The sequence below is a fragment of the Microcaecilia unicolor genome, chromosome 5 (assembly GCF_901765095.1).
Source record: "Microcaecilia unicolor chromosome 5, aMicUni1.1, whole genome shotgun sequence".
Taxonomy (NCBI): domain Eukaryota; kingdom Metazoa; phylum Chordata; class Amphibia; order Gymnophiona; family Siphonopidae; genus Microcaecilia; species Microcaecilia unicolor.
The window spans coordinates 74,446,213-74,466,379 of record NC_044035.1 but is presented as its reverse complement, the minus strand read 5'-3'; the positions used below and the strand labels follow the sequence as shown (position 1 = coordinate 74,466,379).

Sequence of the window (20,167 nt, the reverse complement as noted above, 5' to 3'; positions counted from 1 at the left end):
TAGGACTCGTCAGAAGAAAAGTACCTGGGATTTTCCTCTTCCTCCCACAAACACTCATCTTCAGTATCGGACAAAACACCCCTCAAAGCAATCCGAAACTGAGCCTGCCTTGGTACTGATGAGGAGAACGTGCAATCCTCACGCCTCCTAGGGGCCGAGTCCGACGAAGGTCGGTCCCAGGGGGCCTGCATAGGAGGAAGCCTCGAGGCAAGTGGAGACCCACTCGATGCCTCACTGCTCCCAGCGCGAATTGTCTTTCAGCAGCCATTACCTTCGCTCCTGACATCGATGCTTCCCTCGATGTCGACGCCGCCGACCTCGGTACCGATGTCGAACGACTGGACCGAGCCCCAAAAAGCTTCTCTCGTTGGCCTTCTCGAGATGCTTGGGTCCATTTCTTCATATGAAGACACAGACTACAAGTGGCTGGGTTATGGTCGAGCCCAAGGCACCTGATACACCAGGCATGGGTATCGATACCTGAGATGGTCCGGTTGCACCGAGTACAACGTTTAAAGCCACTGGGAGTCTTCGATGACATGGAAGGAAAAACGGCTTCAGCGAAATCAAAAGACGCGATTGTGCCTGTTAAAAGAAAAAGGCACAAAAATAAGGGAAAAAAAGCCGGCTGCATCGAAAAAGAAAGGAAACTTCAAAAGGGAGAAAAACTAATTCAAGTAAAGGAACTCTACTTTTTTTTTTTTAGTTTCAGAAACAATAATAAAAGAAAAAAAAATCAAAAACAAAAAACAAAGACTCTCTCCTGGGCCTGAGAGGAACAGCAAAAAACACACTGCACCTCAACACGGAGAAAAAACAACTGAGGGAACGCGTTCACGCGACGGGCAGAAAATCAGTCCGTGCATGCGCGGAGAGCGGTGCACACGCGCCAGAAGACTCTGGCAAAACTTTTTTTATATTTTGCTTGCAAATTGCCGTCCAATTCCTGGGCCGATGCGGACGTCGACCCACATGTGAGAACAAGCAGCCTACTTGTCCTCGGAGAATTGTCACTTTGCTTTGGCATTAATTTGCATTTAGATACACAACTTGCTAAGCTTATTCTGTAAAGTGATGTGTGTAAATTCTAAGATACAGAACCAAAAAGGAGGTGTGGCCATAGGAGTAGAATGGGCGGTTCAAAAATCTATGCAAGCTCCTATAGAATACATCTGGTCCGCGCCTAACTTAGTCTCGCGGACCAGTGCTAGGTGTATTCTATAAACCACGCCTAACTTTAGGCATAACTTTAGGTATTTATAGAATACACCTAGGAATAAAAATTGGCACTGAAAAAAATTAAGACGCCATACATAGAATCTAGCCCTATATGTGTTAAATTGATTCCACAACGTCAAATGTTTATAATTGATATAAAAACTGTAACTTTAGGAATTTGTAAGGAACAGAAACACCCAGCAAATATTTTCTTCTTTCCATTCCCAAAGGAAAGAGGTGAGAGTTTATTAATCAAAGCTGTATTTCTTCAGAAAAACTGATTCCTCTAATGGCTGGCTAGATATTTGAAGACATACAACACAGTTTCCTTATATAACCTTAAAAAATTATACATGGCCTCTGAGGAACAGATACATAATTCCTCCAGACTTTTACTCCTCTGAATATTTTGTACATTATAGAATACAACTCTGTAGGAAAATCTACTAAAAAAAACTTATACAAAGTTACTGTCAATGTAATAGCTACCTGAAATAAACTATACTGATCATTATGTCTTTCAAACAATCAGTTTTTCAAAAATATAATGTCTACTTACCACTGAGTAGCTCCCTGAAGCATACGTTGCCATTGTTGTTAAAAGCCAAAGTATCAGGTGTAATACAAAGTGTTTGGAAGATCGCTGAGTGAGAGATGCTCTTCAGAGAATAGATACATTCGAGGCACACTGCCCAGATTTCCTGCTCAGAAAGGCTGCTGTCTCTCAGTGATAAAATATCAGCAAGAGACACATTTTCCTGTCAAGATATGCAGTTAATAGTTACTCTTTATTTTATGTCATTGGCAGAGAGTTATGTTGTATACTCTATATTGTATTCCCCCAATCTTTTCAACATTTTAAACTTTTCAGTACAAAGTTTTAAAAATTACAGTTAATAAGCTTTCTCCTCTCTTAACTCCAGCTCAGTTAGAATCCATGCTAGAGTCTTAGTACTACCCAGGGATTTCTGTTTGTCAAACCTGAAAAGAGCACCTTACAAGAACTTCCCAAAGTGGTCAGCCCTTTCACTGCTCCTAGTCTGGTCACTACAGCAATGGTGTTGAGGTTGGGAGTCATGCACCAGGGATACTTCCACAATCCATACAATACAATACAACAGTGCATAAATTGGCACTTAAACATTTGTCTTGTATTTCCATCCAAGACCCAATTTACAAAACCTGGGACATGCACATATTAGACCTAAGTGCATGCAAATGGCAAGGGGCCATGGCTTGGGCGAGACAAGGGTTTGGCAAGATCATAGGTATTTAATCCCCATTTCAGAAGATTGGCGTTGAGAGTTACACTTGCTCCCAAGCATGTGTAGGATTTAATGACCAGCTGCTATTGAGCAGCACTCTGCTGGAGGGATTAGAGGAATTGCCCACTTAATCTCTCAGTGGTTTTTGGCTCCCCAAATGCCAAACTGACAAGGTTAGTAGTCAGTGTCACAGCACCAGGATCATAATCGGATATGCTTCCACTCCAGCACATAACCGGCTATGTCGCCATTTTATAACATAACCGGTTATGTGATGGAACATAATTGGAAATATGCTGGCTTTTAATACGATACCTTATATATTTTTTCTGAAATGGATGGTTATACCGTCTGCATTTAATGCATAAACATCTATTTCTCTGTGTATTAGAACACCCTCTAGGTCAGCAGAAACTGGAAACATCCTAACCTGAACATCTTAATTCTGACTTCTGTATCCATTCTTAAATGGGGATGCACATGTGACTTGGCTCACAGGCACATAGGTGCCCTGCTCATTGCTGGGAGGGTCTATCTACTTTTACCGCCACAACTACAACCTGTATGGATAGCGCTATATATATATATATATATATATATATATATATATATAGTGCTATGGTGGTCATTTTAGAAGCACTATTCGTGCTTTAAATGTCCCAATCTCAGCACAATATAAGTTTAAGCAGACAAAACGTATAAGTCAATATTTTACAAAAGGACAGAACATGTTTAAAGCCACAAAAACATATAGGGTTGGCTGGTGCAAACTGTTTAGCACTGGTTCAAGGTGCAAAAAGATTTGCACCCCAGGGCAGTGCTAAATATTTTAGGATAACCTTTGGCACTGCTTCCAGGTGCAAAGCCTCTCCTGCCCACTTAAATCACTTTGAATATCGGCCAGAATGCATTTTGTCCTGGCACCACAAGCGGAGCTAGATGTTTTCTCCTGCAGGCAAATAGTGGACACCAGGGATACGGGCACGTGGACACTATGTATTTATCCTATGGGGACAGGGCATGATGGTTTTAACTTGTGTGAGCCATTGTCACCTTTAAGTACACATTTTCTTTCAGACATTTTACATTACCACATTTTGAGACACCACAGTTGATGTTTTTGAATTCCTTTAGGATGCCTTGGTCGGGGGGGGGGGGGGGTGGAATAGATGTTGATTTTATATTAGTCTTATATATTTATTACTGCAGTTGTAAAATATGTCATCTATAAACGTCTATATGCCGACATCCACAACTTTTCTAAAATGGCGCTGTATACATATAGTTAGATGTATTTCCATGTCAGCTTCCACAGCAAAGGGGTTTTGCAGATGCTGATTACAACACATGTAGGGGCAAAGCATGCACGTGTTTGCCTCTGAGGAGCGTTTTCTGCGCCATAGGCACCCTTTCAGAATGCTATGAATGTCAACGTTTACCATGGCATAGTTCTGTGAGATCTACATTTATGTTCTATATGTTTTTGATGCTTTTTAGACATCTTGGTGGAAGGGAGGGGGCAGAGATATCTTGATTTTACAGTATACTTATGGTGCTCATTTTCAAAGCACATAGACTTACAAAGTTACATGATAACCTATAAGTCTATGTGCGTTGAAAATGAGCCTCCACAACTATCCTGGTATTGCACATTATCGCAAAAACATTTATAATCCCACTTCCATGACTTATCTAAAATAGTGCTGTATATGTGTTCAACCTTCCATAGAGCTCTCATAATTGCCAATATAGAATTCATGCTTAGCATTTTAGGTAATCTGTTGAGAATTACCCTCCATGGGTTTTACCGGGCACAAGTCACAGTCAAATTGTCTCACTGTGCTTCTGCCAAAGCAATTGATATATCCAAGATCAGGCATGTTATCATGTGTCTTTTGGTCACTCAGGCAATCCTCTTTTGTCTAATTCCCTGCAAACAGACTAGTCCAAACCAGATAAGTGGCCACAAACAGTGCTCTTTCTGGCTCATGCTGCTCCCCAACTGATGTGCGCAGACTTGGACATTACGACCTAGTTTCTCTGCACTGCTGGCTATTGCCACATTCTGGGGGACTATGCCACCCTCTGTCCCACTTGTGAAGTCACCAGCCCACTTCGTTCCTGGGTTCACTTGTCATTACAATCCACCCCATCCTCCTTTCACAAAACCCCAATGCAGCAGCTGCTCCTGACACTGTATGAGGTGCGTGTTCTGGTCTGGCGATGTACAATACCTGCTTCTGCATAGGCATCACCTACCCTCTTAGCTTTGACGCATTATCTGGAGGTACTTGAGTGAGAAATTATACCTTTGAGGAATATCCCAGCTAAACTTCATTGGCTTTCAATTGACTGTGTCTTTTTCGCTCTGTGATTCTTGGCTGACCCCAGGTCTAATTCCACTCTCTCTCACTTGGTCCCTGGGCTTCCCCTCACTGTGGTGCTCTCTAAGCCTCAGATGGACACCTACTCAGATGTTAGACACACTTTTCCCATTTGTAAGCACCAGATCCAGCAGCACTCCTTCCCTTGTGGGCTCAACACCATTTCTCTGAGCAGAGTACAAAGGCATCAATAATGTCTCTATTTCTTTCCGATACTGTAGATGGGATTTTCAATCTGCATCTGGCAGGTTGAAATCTCTAAGGAACAGCACCTCCCTTTTCATTCCCAATTTTGGATACCTACAACCAGATCTTTGACAAGCTTCTCTTTTTGTATTGAAGGTCTGTAAGATGACACCAATGAGGTTCAATCTTCTCTTTTTAAGGTGCTCTATATCGCTTCTTCCTTTCCCCAGGCCCGCTGCATTTCAGTCACTTTAATATTGTTTCTCACACACAGAGCTATTCCTCCATCTCTATCCTTCCTAAATGGATAACAGCCTGGTATGGTTGTGTTCCATGGGAGTCACTGAACCTTGTACATCAGTGGTCATTGCTTTTCAGGTACAATTTAATGGCAGGATCATCTTTTGTATAGTTTTTGCTTAGTCTCCCCTTCTACTGGTTGTGGGAGATGTAAATGCTTAAGATGGTTATTTAAATTATTATTTTCTTCCCTGCTGCCACACCTTTGATTTTGCTTGCTTTGGGGGGGGGGGGTGGCTACATTTTAGAACAGACAATCGGAACAGAGATGTCCAGGTAAGACAATCTCAACTTCTAGTGGTATTTGAGAAAAGGATCTGCTATGTAGAGCCTGTCCTAAAACACATCAGACATTTTCTTCTTTCTCCCATTTTGTTTAATGTTTTCTTAATCATCTGGGAAGGTAAATTCAGTCAGAGGATTTATCTTATTACATCAGTGATTATGATGTTCAGCTAATTATCCCAGTGACTTCTTCAGTTACTGAAGCTTATCTTAAATTGAGGAATTGTTTTAATAAGATTTTGGATGGATGAAAGCTTTCGCTTTAAAGTTGAATGTTGAAGAGACAGTGTTATTATAGATTGGGAGTAGAAAACAGCCTATATTGGCAATCAACTCTGAGATAAATGGAACTGTTTTCCCTTTGAATACTTCAATTCACCGTCTTTGGATTTTTATTGACTCAAATTAAGAAATGAATGTTAGATAATACACTTAGAACTGTGTGATTTTCTGCAAAATCTGAAATTATTTTTCTACGAATGACTTACAAAAAATATCATAGCTTCACATACTTTCTCAATTAGGTTATTGTAATGTATAATATTTGGGACTGCCTATAATGTCTCTGAAGGGGCTCCAGATTTATATATATATATATATATATATAATTATTATTATTATTATTTACTCATAAAAATTAGTATAGTAAAGTGATAAAGAAAAACATTAAAATAAGTATGATAAGAACTTAATAAAGAGAAATAAAAATATCACTCAAATCCACTTGTATTGGATCAAAGACTTTCAGGGGCCCTTTTACTAAGCCGCATAAGTGCCTATGTACGCCCAACATGCACCAATTTGGAGTTACCGCCCGGCTACCACATGGCTCTTGTGGTAATTTCATTTTTGGCGCACGTCTGGAAAATAATTTTTAATTTCTGACAAAGGAGGGGTTGTTGTGATTATGAACACAGAGAAATACATAGAAAAGAGAGATAGACAAATCTCACATAATAAATTATTACAAAACACTTAACCAGGATCCAATGCAGGAATAACCACAATCCAGCACAGGAATACACAAAACAACTGAAAAATGTCATCTGCACATCACCAAAATGGATACAATCTCAGCTGTAAAATCTGAACCACATTCTACATGTTACATAAGATATAGAAACCTGAGAACATGGGCAGACTGATTATATCTGATACTGGCACACTCACAGAAAAAAATGTCTCTAACAGAAATGGATCCTCAAGCCCCTAGTGAAAGATACTAAAGAACACAGAATAGTCTACTGCCTGACACTCTCTTTGTCATAGTGGATGTGGAATCACTGTACAGCAACATCCCTCATGAAGGCAATACAACAAATTGTTACAAACACTAAAGACAACTTTTCTGGACCATGAACATAAAGCAGAAACTGATGTAAAACCAACTGAATTCACCCTATCCCACAACTACTTCCGCTTCAATAATGACATCTATTTACAAATACAGGAACAGCTACAGAAAAGAGATTGGTACCACAGTATACCAATCTTTTTTATGTCAGACTTGGCGCAGTCATTCATAAGACAGGGACAAAACAAGTCTTTTAGATATGACCAGTATATAGATAATATCCTCATAATTTGGAATAAAACCTTACCTGTTCAAATGTGTGTTGTTGACCATCCTCTTATTTGGTTAACAGGCCCTGCATGGTGCATTCTGGGTGGGATACAGCATCTAGGGTTAGATGCCGCCATATTTCAAGATGGTGTCACAGAGGCAGGAATGAATGCACATCACTCCTGCTGCGAGGTAGGAGGTCCATTAGACCATCACAGATTTTATTTTGTGTGTCAGGAGGAGAGGGGCCATCCACTAGACCAGGGGTTCTCCACTCAGGCCTCAGGAGACACCAAGCCAGGCAGATTTTCATCATATCCACAATGAATATACAAGAATAAATGTGCATGCACTGCCTCCACTGTATGCAAATTTATCTCATGCATATTCATTGTGGATATCATGAAAATCGGACTGGCTAGGTGTAGAACCCCTGCACTAGACCAATAGGGATTTTGTTTTGGTTGTCAGAGGGAGGGGGTCAGGGAGGTACAGGACACTTGTGAGGAAGGTGGTCAGGGGGCCTTCCACAGTGATCTAGTGAAGTACCGCATTTCATATTAAATCAGCCTCTTCTCCCACGCAGCATGACATAAAACCTTGCAGAACAGCATGATACAAGATATGCCAGCATCAAGTACAGGACCCTATAGTTACCCACATAGAAAAAGCATTCTGAACAAAAGGCTGCTTCTCTACGAATGCAGTATATGTGATCCAGTGCAACAAAAAAAAATGTGAAGAGGGATGCTACATCAGAGAATCAAGCTAAAATCCGAGGTCTCATATCATTCTTTATAAACATAACAACTCATATCACAGAAAACGATAGAATGGCAACTCAATAGGTGAACATTTCTTATAGGAATATCACTCCCATAATGGCCTTATAATATGGGAATTTACTTAAAGTAAACTTCAAGGGCACATAGAAAGGTAAAATTATGTATAATCATACCTGATAATTTTCTTTCCATTAATCATAGCTGATCAATCCATAGACTGGTGGGTTGTGTCCATCTACCAGCAGGTGGAGATAGAGAGCAAACTTTTGCCTCCCTATATGTGGTCATGTGCTGCCGGAAACTCCTCAGTATGTCGATATCAAAGCTCCATCCGCAGGACTCAGCACTTAGAGAATTACACCCACGAAGGGACACTCTGCCCAGCTCACCACCGCCGAAACGGGGGAGGGGAATTAACCCAGCTCATCCCCACACAAGTGGGGGAGGGGAATCCGTCCAGCTCATCCCCGCGGAGCGGGGGAGGGACACCACACCCGCCGATGCGGGGGGGATCTGGCTTATCCTGCAACCGCAACCGCGGGAGGAGCTGACTGACCCTAACACCGCCGAAGCGGGAGGGGTACAAAGCTGCCCTACAGCCGCACGAAGCGGGAGGGAGTGCCGGCAGAATTTATGTCTCAATCCAGCCCCGTAAAACGGGGGGGAGAGGAATGCAGCAGCTCACTGTAACACAAACTCGTCTCAACTCTTGAAGAATCCAAGTGAAAAAAAAACTTGAACACGAAGTCTTTCTGAAGTAACTGAAGACTAAACTTGCACCTGAAATGCAACCAGAATAAAAACAGTACAGATATCTGGGAGGGGCTATGGATTGATCAGCTATGATTAATGGAAAGAAAATTATCAGGTATGATTATACATAATTTTACCTTCCATATCATCAAGCTGATCAATCCATAGACTGGTGGGATGTACCGAAGCAGTACTCACCCAGGGCGGGACATTGAAATCCCTGACCTCAACACTGAAGCTCCAAACCGGGCCTCCGCCCGTGCAGCCACCGTCAAACGGTAATGCTTGGAGAATGTATGAGCCGAAGCCCAAGTTGCCGCCTTGCATATCTCTTCCAAGGAGACGGATCCGACCTCTGCCATCGAGGCCGCCTGAGCTCTCGTGGAGTGAGCCTTCAGCTGGATAGGCGGCACCTTCCCTGCGGCCACATAAGCCGCTGCAATGGCTTCCTTGACCCATCTTGCCACTGTAGGCTTAGCAGCCTGCAGACCCTTACGAGGACCTGCAAACAGGACAAACAGATGATCCGATTTCCGGAAATCATTGGTCACTTCCAAGTATCTGATGATGACTCGCCTCACATCCAGATATTTAAGAGCAGAGTACTCCTCTGGGTAGTCCTCCCTACGAAAGGAAGGGAGACAGAGCTGCTGATTCACATGGAAGCGAGAAACAATCTTGGGCAGGAAGGAAGGCACTGTGCGAATAGTCACTCCTGCCTCAGTGAACTGCAGAAAAGGCTCTCGACATGAGAGCGCCTGGAGCTCGGAAACTCTTCTGGCTGAAGTGATAGCCACCAAAAAGACTGCTTTCAACGTCAGGTCTTTCAGAGATGCCCTTGACAAGGGTTCAAAAGGCGGCTTCTGCAATGCTCTTAGCACCAGGTTGAGATTCCACGCAGGCACCACTGAGTGCAGAGGAGGGCGCAGATGATTAACTCCCTTGAGAAAGCGCACCACATCTGGCTGCGAAGCCAGGGAAGCACCCTTCAGGCGGCCCCTGAAGCAAGCCAGAGCCGCTACCTGGACTTTAAGGGAACTGAGCGACAGGCCTTTCTCCAGACCTTCTTGCAGGAATGCCAACACTGAAGAAATTGGAGCAGTGAAGGGAGAAAGTGAGCCTGCTTCACACCACGCTGCAAAGATACGCCAAACCCTGGCGTAAGCAGTAGAAGTAGAGCGCTTCCTCGCTCTTAGCATAGTGGCGATGACCATGTCTGAGAAGCCCTTCTTCCTCAGACGCTGCCGCTCAATAGCCAGGCCGTAAGACCAAAGGGGGAGGGATCCTCCATCACCACGGGACCCTGATGTAACAGGCCCTGCTCCACTGACAGCCGCAGAGGATCGTCGACTGAGAGCCTGATCAAGTCCGCATACCAGGGACGTCTGGGCCAATCCGGACCCACCAGGATTACCCTGCCGGGATGCTTTGCCACCCGGTCTAGCACCCTGCCCAACATGGGCCAGGGCGGGAACACATAGAGGAGCTCTTGTGTCGGCCACTGTTGGAGAAGAGCATCTACTCCCAGGGATCGAGGGTCCCGTCCTCTGCTGAAAAAGCGCGGCACTTGGCAATTGGCCGATGACGCCATCAGATCTAGGCTCGGCTGGCCCCAGCGCTTCGTGATGTCCAAGAACGCCTGAGCAGATAGTTGCCACTCTCCGGGCTCCAAGGTATGGCGACTGAGAAAGTCTGCCTTGACATTCATGACTCCGGCAATGTGGGCCGCTGAAAGCTGCTCCAGGTTCGCTTCCGCCCACTGGCAAAGATTCATAGCCTCCTTGGCTAGAGGGGCGCTCTTGGTACCTCCCTGGCGGTTGACATAGGCCACAGCCGTGGCATTGTCCAACAGGACCCGTACAGGCTTCAACACCAGTACCGGGATGAACTCCAAAAGCGCCAACCGAATGGCTCTGAGTTCCAGGAGGTTGATAGACCACTTTGCCTCTGCAGGAGACCAGAGCCCCTGCGCTGTCCTTCCCAAGCAGTGGGCTCCCCAGCCCGACAAAGAGGCGTCCGTCGTGACGACAATCCACTCTGGGGTCACCAGAGGCATTCCCGCAGACAACTTGTCTGTCTGCATCCACCAGCTCAGCGCCTTGCGCACTGCTGGGTCCAAGGGAAGGCGCACAGCATAATCCTCCGACATCGGAGTCCAGCGCCGCAGCAAAGAGTGTTGAAGTGGTCTCATATGAGCCCTGGCCCAGGGCACTACTTCCATCGTGGCCGTCATAGAGCCCAACAGCTGCACATAGTCCCAAGCCCGAAGAGGAGAGGCTACTAGGAACTGGTCCACTTGAGCCTGAAGTTTGACAATCCGATTGTCTGGCAGGAACACTCTGCCCACTTGGGTGTCGAATCGAACTCCCAGGTACTCCAGGGACTGAGTCGGGCGCAGCTGGCTCTTCTCCCAGTTGATGATCCATCCCAGGGAGCTCAAAAGAGCAACTACCCGGTTCACAGCTTTGCCGCACTCTGCATAAGAGGGGGCTCGGATCAACCAGTCGTCCAGATAAGGATGGACTTGTACCCCTTCCTTTCATAGGAAGGTCGCGATGACCACCATTACTTTGGAAAAGGTCCGCGGAGCAGTAGCCAACCCGAATGGGAGGGCTCTGAACTGGAAGTGTCGTCCCAGGACTGCAAAACGCAGAAAGCGTTGATGAGGAGGCCAGATGGGAATATGCAGGTACGCTTCCTTGATGTCCAAGGAGGCCAAGAACTCTCCTGCCTTCACTGCCGCTATAACAGAGCGGAGAGTCTCCATGCGAAAGTGCCGCACTTTCAAGGCCCGATTGACCCCTTTGAGGTCGAGGATAGGCCGGACAGAACCTCCTTTCTTTGGTACCACAAAGTAAATGGAGTAACGTCCTTTGCCAAGCTGACTTTCTGGCACCGGAACGACCGCACCCAGGCGGATCAGATTGTCCAAGGTCTGCTGCACTGCCACAGCTTTGACCGGAGACTTGCAGGGAGAGAGTACAAACCCGTCTTTTAAGGGTCGGCAGAACTCTAGCTTGTAGCCGTCTCTGATGACTTCCAGCACCCAAGCGTCTGAAGTTATTGTGGTCCACGCGCCCAGAAACGAGGACAGCCGTCCTCCAATCTGCACTGGGGCGTGGACCAAGGCCCCGTCATTGGGTCCGAGACCCTGGGGGAGGACCGGAGGGAGCACCTCCGGGACGGCGGTCTCTGCGAAAGGAATGCTGCTTGGGGGAGAAATTCCTCTTGAAGGAAGAGGAGGCAGAGGATCCCGACCTGCCCGGGCGGTACCGACGGGCTTCCTGAAACCGTCCTCTGGAGGTACCGGGACGAGTACTAGCCCGAGCCCTGACCTCTGGTAACTTCTTGCCCTTAGACGTGCCGAGATCGGTCACGATTTTGTCCAGCTCGACCCCAAAGAGCAGCTTGCCTTTAAAAGGCAATCTAGCCAGGCGGGATTTAGAGGCGTGGTCAGCAGACCAATGTTTCAGCCAAAGCCACCGCCGCGCAGAGACTGTCTGAGCCATGCCTTTAGCTGAGGCTCTCAAGACATCATACAGCAAGTCTGCCAAGTAGGCTAAGCCCGATTCCAGGGCCGGCCAATCAGCCCTCAAGGAAGGATCCGAGGGGGAAGCCCGCTGCACCATAGTCAGGCACGCCCTTGCCACATAGGAGCCGCAAACTGAGGCCTGCAAACTTAAAGCAGCTGCCTCAAAGGACGACCTTAAGGCCGCCTCCAATCTTCTGTCTTGGGCGTCCTTCAGGGCCGTGCCACCTTCCACCGGCAATGCCGTTTTCTTAGTCACCGCAGTGATTAAAGAATCCACGGTAGGCCACAGATAGGCCTCACGCTCACTTTCAGGCAAAGGATAGAGGCGGGACATAGCCCTAGCCACTTTAAGGCTCGCTTCCGGGACATCCCATTGAGCCGAAATTAAGGTGTGCATGGCATCATGCACGTGGAAGGTTCTAGGCGGGCGCTTCGTCCCCAGCATAATGGCAGAGCCAACAGGGGCTGAGGGAGAGACGTCCTCCGGAGAGGAAATCTTCAAAGTGTCCATGGCCTGTAACAACAGGTTGGGCAAATCCTCTGAGCTAAAAAGCCACGCTGCAGAGGGGTCATCTGCTCCATCCGAGCGGGGATCCGTCTCCTCCAAGGAATCCGCAAAGGACCGTTGGGAGACCTCAGACACGCTGCCCTCATCTACATCGGAGGAGACAAAGTCCTCCAAGGCCTGGGAATCAACCCGAGGACGTTTACCTCTGGGAACCTCAACCTCTTTACCAGACGAGGGAGCAGGGGCAGCGTTTTGCATGAGGAAAGCCTGATGCAGCAGCAAAACAAACTCGGGGGAGAAACCCCCCAGACTGTGCACTTCCGCAGCCTGGGCAACCGCCCTAGACGCACCCTCAACCGGCGCTCGCAAGAGCGGGGAAGAGACATGCTGCGCATCCAAAATGGCGTCCGGCGCGACACTCCGCGAAGGAGCCGCGCGGGAAGAGCGGCGCTTAACTTTAGCCGCTTTTGTGCCGTTGCCCAAATTAAGGGCGTTCATGGCATTAATGTCTCCAACCTCAAGGGCGGCCCACGAAGAAGCCGTCCGAGCCGCGTGGCCGGCCAAGATGGCGGAGGCGAGGAGCGGGGGATGGGCGTTTATGGCGGGAAAAACCGCCACGCCGGAGGAAGGACCGGGACATTCATCGGTCACTAAACTGTCACCCAACAAGGGCGAATCAGGCTGTAAAACCCCCGCATCCCCTCTAGAAGCGCTCAAGCGATCCGGGGAGCGACCCTTTGCGCCCTCGCCCTCCGACGCCATATGCCACGAGGAGAAGAATCGGGGAACCCCCTGCCCGCTATAAAAAGGTAAAAATTACCTGCTTGCCGCTCCGAGCTGTAACGAACTGGTGTCCCAGTGAGTAGCTGCAATGAACGTTTAAATAAACGTCGAAATAAACGCCTTTAAGGTCGTTTAAAATTTTTTTTTTTTTTTTTTTTTTTAACGGAGCCAGCGGGAGGGGGGAGAAAAGGAGGGACCTGGCACCACCAGGTTTGCACTTGCTCAAAAGAGCCCTCAACCCCAGGCACTCAACAAAACCTAAGAATTAGGCTTGGAGGCCTAGCCAGAGCTGCTGCTGTGTGTGACCACCACCTGCTGAGATAGAGAACATACTGAGGAGTTTCCGGCAGCACATGACCACATATAGGGAGGCAAAAGTTTGCTCTCTATCTCCACCTGCTGGTAGATGGACACAACCCACCAGTCTATGGATTGATCAGCTTGATGATATGGAAGGAAGACCTTTGAAATGAAGATGATCAAACACTCTGGAACACACGCAGGCTGCCTTTGAACTATAAATTGTTATTGTTACACAGGAGCGTACCAAGGGCGGGACAGGGTGCAGGCAGAAAGAGGGTGCACGGCGCAGGTCTGCTGTCAGCTCTGCCGGTCCCCTACCCCCTCTAATGTTACTTCCTGTTCCGGGGCAGGGGACCGGCAGAGCTGACAGCCACATGCCTGCTCCGCGCACCCCTTTGCTGGAAGGAAAGGTCAGGAGATGTGCTTTGGGGGGAGGGGGGAGTGTCGTGCACCTAGGGGGTTGATACGCCGGGGGTGGTGCAGCAGCAACCTGCCCCAGATGGCAAATGAGTTAGGAACGCCACTGTCATCACATCACCTCTGTCTTCCCCCCCCCCCCCCCCCTACATCCCCTTTCACTATGCATTCAACTTAAAACCTAGATGAGTCTGTCCCATTTAAATCCTGAATAGATAGTGAAACTTACTCCTACTTTAAAGCAAAATGTAGGAGGGTGTGAAGACAATCAAATGACATTTATACAAACAACTGCCTACTATACAGAATGGGAGTACTTTTTATTCTTTGTCATTTTATACCTTAGCATGCCCTTAAAAGGGTCTTTTCCACCACTCATTTTGTAAGGGCTCACACGTTAATCTCATACTGATCAGTTAGCATGTAGCAACGTAGCAGTGTTGATTACCATATAAACGCCCACTCTAAGCTCCCAGACGTGACCCCGCAGTAAGCCCTTTTAAGCTGCTTATCACAGTTTGGTAAAAGGACCCCTAAATACACCATTATCATAGACTATATGAATTCTCAGTGAAATTTTATCAGTGTGCAATGATCTGATAACATTTATTTTGGGAATTAGCTATGGATTTTACAGAATATAGTACTGAGAAAAAGGCAAAAACAATATACGAAAATATACATGAAAAATGCTATCATGTATCAGGATACAAAAACCACCTTTATGTATCAGGAAAAAAAGATAATAAAAACTCAAATGCTGTATATAGTTAAAAGGGTGATAGCCACTTATAAAGCAAAACCTCATTTTCACAATAAAATATTTTAGAGGTCCTTCTACTAAGCGGCGGTAAGCACTAACGCGTGATTACTGTACACTAAAATGCACTAAGGCATCTTATGGTAGTTCTGAAATCAACACACGCCAATCCCACAAAAAAAATATAAAATATTTTTAATGCAGGGGGCATGTTTGGGGGTGGAGAGCAGGCGTGCTCTAAGCTAATCGGCAAATTGCCGTGCACTGATTAGCGCGAGTTTAGCGCAGGAGCTCTTACCGCCTAGTAAAGAGGTGGTGGTAAGGGCTTCCACGCTAATTGAGAAATGTGGCCATGAATGGAAAAACAGAAATTGCGGCCATTTTCTGCCGCGCGAAAAGTGGCCTCAATGCACGCGAAACCCACGTGCTAAAAATAGCATGGCTAAGAAGAGACTCCTGTTATGGCCACATATGAGCCCTTGCCCATGGCACCAAATCCATTGATCCCAGACCATGGCCTTAGTAAAAGGGTCCCTTAATTATTTCATATTGTCCTTCTTTCCCTTTTTAAATGAAAGATCATTAACATGAAAATACATTCGATTTAATTTTGGGCAGACTTAGTTCAGTTCTGTACAGTTTTTACTGACAATCTGTATCCTTTTATACAAACCCAGTTTGAATATGTCTGCATTTGAAAACCAGGGGAAAGGAAATGGACAACTGATTAGGCATAGCTTGAACTCTGCATGTTAGGCTGCTGCCACCTAGTAACAACTTATAGAATGTCTTAATTGGAAGATACTGTGGCATATTCTGTTAATAAATAGTATGTATATTTTATTAATGTCACATTCCTCGTTATAAAAAAATCTTCTGCCAGATCTTCTTTTAGCTTTAAGAATCACTGTTATGCCTACATGTGATTCTGAATGTGACCAACAGAGCAGAATTCTGATTTACATAGATTTATGGCAATGGAAGTTTCTGGGAATCACAAAAATGTTTTAAACTAGTGCTTATGAATCTTTCTGTAATCACAGCCCTATATTTTGTGATCACAGAAAACATGCAACATCTCCCCCCGCCCTCCCAAAACCTACATTTGTTCCATGTGGCTGTGTCCAGCCCGTCTAATGCAGCGCAGACCAGTGATCCTTTTATTTTTGAGACCCCCAAATGCAAATTTTGTGACCCCATTTGGAGTTGGGATCCACACTTCAAGAAGCACTGCTTTAAAAATCACTTTATTAGGAATTAAGTATAAATGAAATGAGAAGAGAGGACCCCAATAACACACAAACACAAGTGCACAACTAAGGTAGAAGAACCTGATTAAATCATAAATGACATCCACCACAAAGCTGCTGTCGACTACAGATGAGCTGCCTACAGACTCACTGGGAGTTGCTGCACCCAACGTACTAGTGCTCAGCCACACAGCCACCACAAATCGCCATCTGAACCACCATACCTAATACAAGAAAGATTTGCTTGAGATGGATATCAATTCTTATGTTTTGAAAGTTCTTCAGGTCTTCCTTAGGAACAGTAGACCCACATGTGATGGGCAGTGACCAGTATGTCACCTCTGGAATATCAAACAAGGCATCTCTCTCCTCTATAGGAAGAGACTAAGGCTTATCCAAGGCCTTGCCACCTTTGCAGGTCACATTTAAAGCTTCTCACTCTGCCAACACCACCCCACATATAGCTTTATGGAGAAGGACAACTTATGGCCTCTATCCAGAACCAACTCTGCTCATCCTGATGGATGAGACCACCAGCCCAATAAAAAAAAATGACATCCTCTAGGTCTCCGCAGAGCGCAGATGGCCAGGTGCATCATTATAACAAAATCCAGGAAAAAAAAAACTCTTCTCCCCCACTCCTCCCCCCTTCTACCATTCAGGAAGCAAGTGCAGAGGCTCCAAAAACGCCTCTGCAGAAGGTCTGAGAGAACTAAGAAACTCCCCAGGAAACAGTGGGCACATAGTTGCCTGCCTTGAGAGAATCAGCAGATACCTTCCACCTAACTCCTGTGCAGAGCAGCCCTAGCATTCAGCCACTGTGGCTCCCCCAAAGTGGCATCACACTGGAGATAAGCCCCAGTTGAAAAATTGAGCTGCTAGTTGCCACAACCCCCAGAGCATCTACTATAGTCTGCCACCTTCCTCCTACCCAGCCCCAGCCCCTCCCAGCTGTGTCGCCTCAAGCTGTAATTACCTCCCTACAGTTGCCCTCAAAGTGCCAGGGAGCTCTTTATTATTATTGCTATTTTATGGCATACTCCTCTACAGGCCCAGAAAGGAAGGAAAAGACAGCACTGGAGGAATCCAAGCCTACCAGACCTGGAAGACATCTCCTGTTCTGAATTACCAACCCCATTTATTCCAATCAGGTCACTAAGGCAAAACCAAGAAGAAGCTGCTCTGGTCTACAGCCCCAAAAGGCCAACCCTAGGACTGCATCCTTTGGGGGGGGGGGGGGGGTTTAGATTCCGCTCCACCAAAGGAGCAGCTGTGTAGTCAGACCTTGAGTTTTGTGGGGGCCTGAGCCCAAACTGGGGGGCAGGGGAACAAATTTTTGCCCTGCTCTACACTCTTCAAACCCCTCCCCCACTATACCCATATAACTGAGCTGATGGGGGTCTTCAAGCTCCGCCAGAAGTACTCCTCTACCTGTGGCCTAGCCGTTGGCAGCACTTTCCTCTGGCTGCCGCTGTGTCCCCTCCACACCTGTGAGCATGCTCAGTTTTTGCAAAACTGAGCATGCACAGGAGAGGTCCGTCCCCCTGCACATGGTCAGTTTCACAAAAAACAAGCATGCTTGCCGGGGCACAGAAGTGGCTCAGGGAAAGCACCAACTGCCAGGTCTCTGGTAAAGGAGCTATGTCTTCCACTGGTGGGGCTTGGGGCTGAAGATGGTGCCTCAAGTTTTGTGGGGCCTGAACTCAAATTGGTGATGCTCAGGCTCCTCCAGACCAACACCACTACAAAGGAGACATGATGATCTGTCTTGACCTAATAAAGTCAGCCCTAGGACTGCTTCACTAGGAGACCTCCAAGCTCATTGCACCAGTCTATTCAAACATGCGTGGGATAAACATAAAGGAATCCTGTTCAGAAGGAAAGGATCCTCAGGAGCTTAACCGAGATTGGATAGCAGAGCCGGTAGTGGGAGGCGGGGCTGGAGGTTGGGAGGCAGGGATAGTGCGGGGCAGACTTATACAGTCTGTGCCAGAGCCAGTGGTGGGAGGCGGGACTGGAGGTTGGGAGGCAGGGATAGCGCTGGGCAGACTTATACGGTCTGTGCCAGAGCCGGTGGTGGGAGGCGGGGATAGTGCTGGGCAGACTTATACGGTCTGTGCCAGAGCCGGTGGTTGGGAGGCGGGGCAGACTTATACGGTCTGTGCCCTGAAGAGCACAGGTACAAATCAAAGTAGGGTATACACAAAAGTAGCACACATGAGTTGTCTTGTTGGGCAGACTGGATGGATCGTGCAGGTCTTTTTCTGCCGTCATCTACTATGTTACTATGTCTAGGATGTGTCTACCATCTGCTGGACATAGAGGATACTGGCAACTGCCTTGTCTATCCCACTCCTTTCAGCAGTGATGATGTCCCTGTAAAATTATGGTCCCCTGTTTCCATCTGTTAGCAGGATGGCATCAACTAATGAGTGTGGACTGGTCTGGCAGGATAATAAGGAAGCATAATTACACACGTGTTTATGCCCAACCATATGCTGTTCCCCCTCCCCCTATGACCAATCCCTGGACTCCCACAATTCCATAAGTAATAAATAAATAAATCCTCAAACTATACTCATGCTCTGCTGAAAAGAGAAGGGGGCAGCTAGCAGGAAATTTTTTGGTGGAACCAGGGCCCTTGTGCCCCTGCCCTCATTCCAAAACCTATTTCTTAAACGTTTTTTTTTTATATCTTTTATTAAAGCTACACATAGAAACATCTAGTTATTCTCTTCAATGCGCAAAAATATGGCACGCTTCATGAATTAAGACCTATTTTTGATGTGATCATGATTGCTGAGTTTATCAAAATCTTAAGGAAGTGTCTAGAAGTTAACTGAGAAGGATGCATGACTGAAGATTTGCCTCGGGAAGCTAATACCTTTGCACCAGCATGGGTTAGTTAGGACATAAGGCCCATATTATGCGATATTAAACGCCTAATAGGGGCCTGCACTACTGTGTCCGATTCTAGCATTTTAGAAACCCTTGGCCAAACCTGGTTAAAGTTCCTTGCTGGCTGGGGCCACTTGTCCAGCTCATCACTCACCTCATCTTCCAGTAGCGTAGGTAAAGGCTCGAAATCATACAGGTCCTGGTTGTCCCCCTCCTCCTCCTCCTCCTCCTCTCCCATAGTATTCATCACAGGTGACGTCCTCAACTTCCATCTCGTCCGAATGGAAAAGCAGGAGAAAGCTAAGCCCGCTCCTCATCGGTTACAATCATCTCCGCACATCCAAAGCTACTGAATGCTTCGAACTCTTCTTGTTTTTACAGGTTTAGTTGTAATATATTTCCCTCGGTCTCTGCCTCTCTGGGAAAGTTTGTTAAGTGTGCGATGTCATGGCAACAGGACAGCAACGCTCCCTTAGCTTAAGTACAGAGAAGCAGACTGCAGCCTCTCCTCGGCCGGCCAGGTAATAAACTCCTCCCACTCAGCTCAGCTCCCTCCACCGACCCCGGCTAGACGGGTGGGGGCGCATGCTGGCCACAGATCGGTCACTGCTCATTCAGACACACTGTGCTCTTGTGCTTTAAGGAGGAGCGGAGCTGGAGATGTCATCTGACTTTACAGTTAAAACAAAAACCTGCCTCACTCTCTGCCTAATCTCTTGGCATAATCTAACTTTGAAATTAGTTACTAAAGCATGCAAAGAAAAACATGTAACGTTGCATGGTCAAAACAAGGCTTCATTGCCTGCAACATTCCTAAGGTACCAAGCCCCACCTGCTGTTCAAAACGCACTCCTGAGTCCAAAATGACATCCAAATAGTAAAACTCCTCACAGAACCTAATCTGACCTTCCAAAAACTGCTGCAGGACATCCGGTCATGGAAGATGACCAGGAAGCCAACAGGTCCTAGTTTTTGC

The 20,167-nt window shown here is 46.6% G+C and overlaps 1 protein-coding gene across 1 annotated transcript in view; it reads right to left on the bottom strand.

The window, feature by feature from the left end:
- Positions 1–19,648, bottom strand: part of KNDC1 (kinase non-catalytic C-lobe domain containing 1) — a 200,678-nt gene extending 181,030 nt beyond the window's left edge. The window contains exons 1-2 of the mRNA XM_030202996.1: positions 19,346–19,648; positions 1,778–1,976 (exon numbers count right to left, since the gene is read on the bottom strand). Coding sequence (XP_030058856.1) covers positions 1,778–1,976; positions 19,346–19,438 — 292 coding nt within the window. The 5' untranslated portion in view covers positions 19,439–19,648. The remainder of the gene's footprint in view (positions 1–1,777; positions 1,977–19,345) is intronic.
- Between the last annotated feature and the right edge of the window lie 519 nt (positions 19,649–20,167).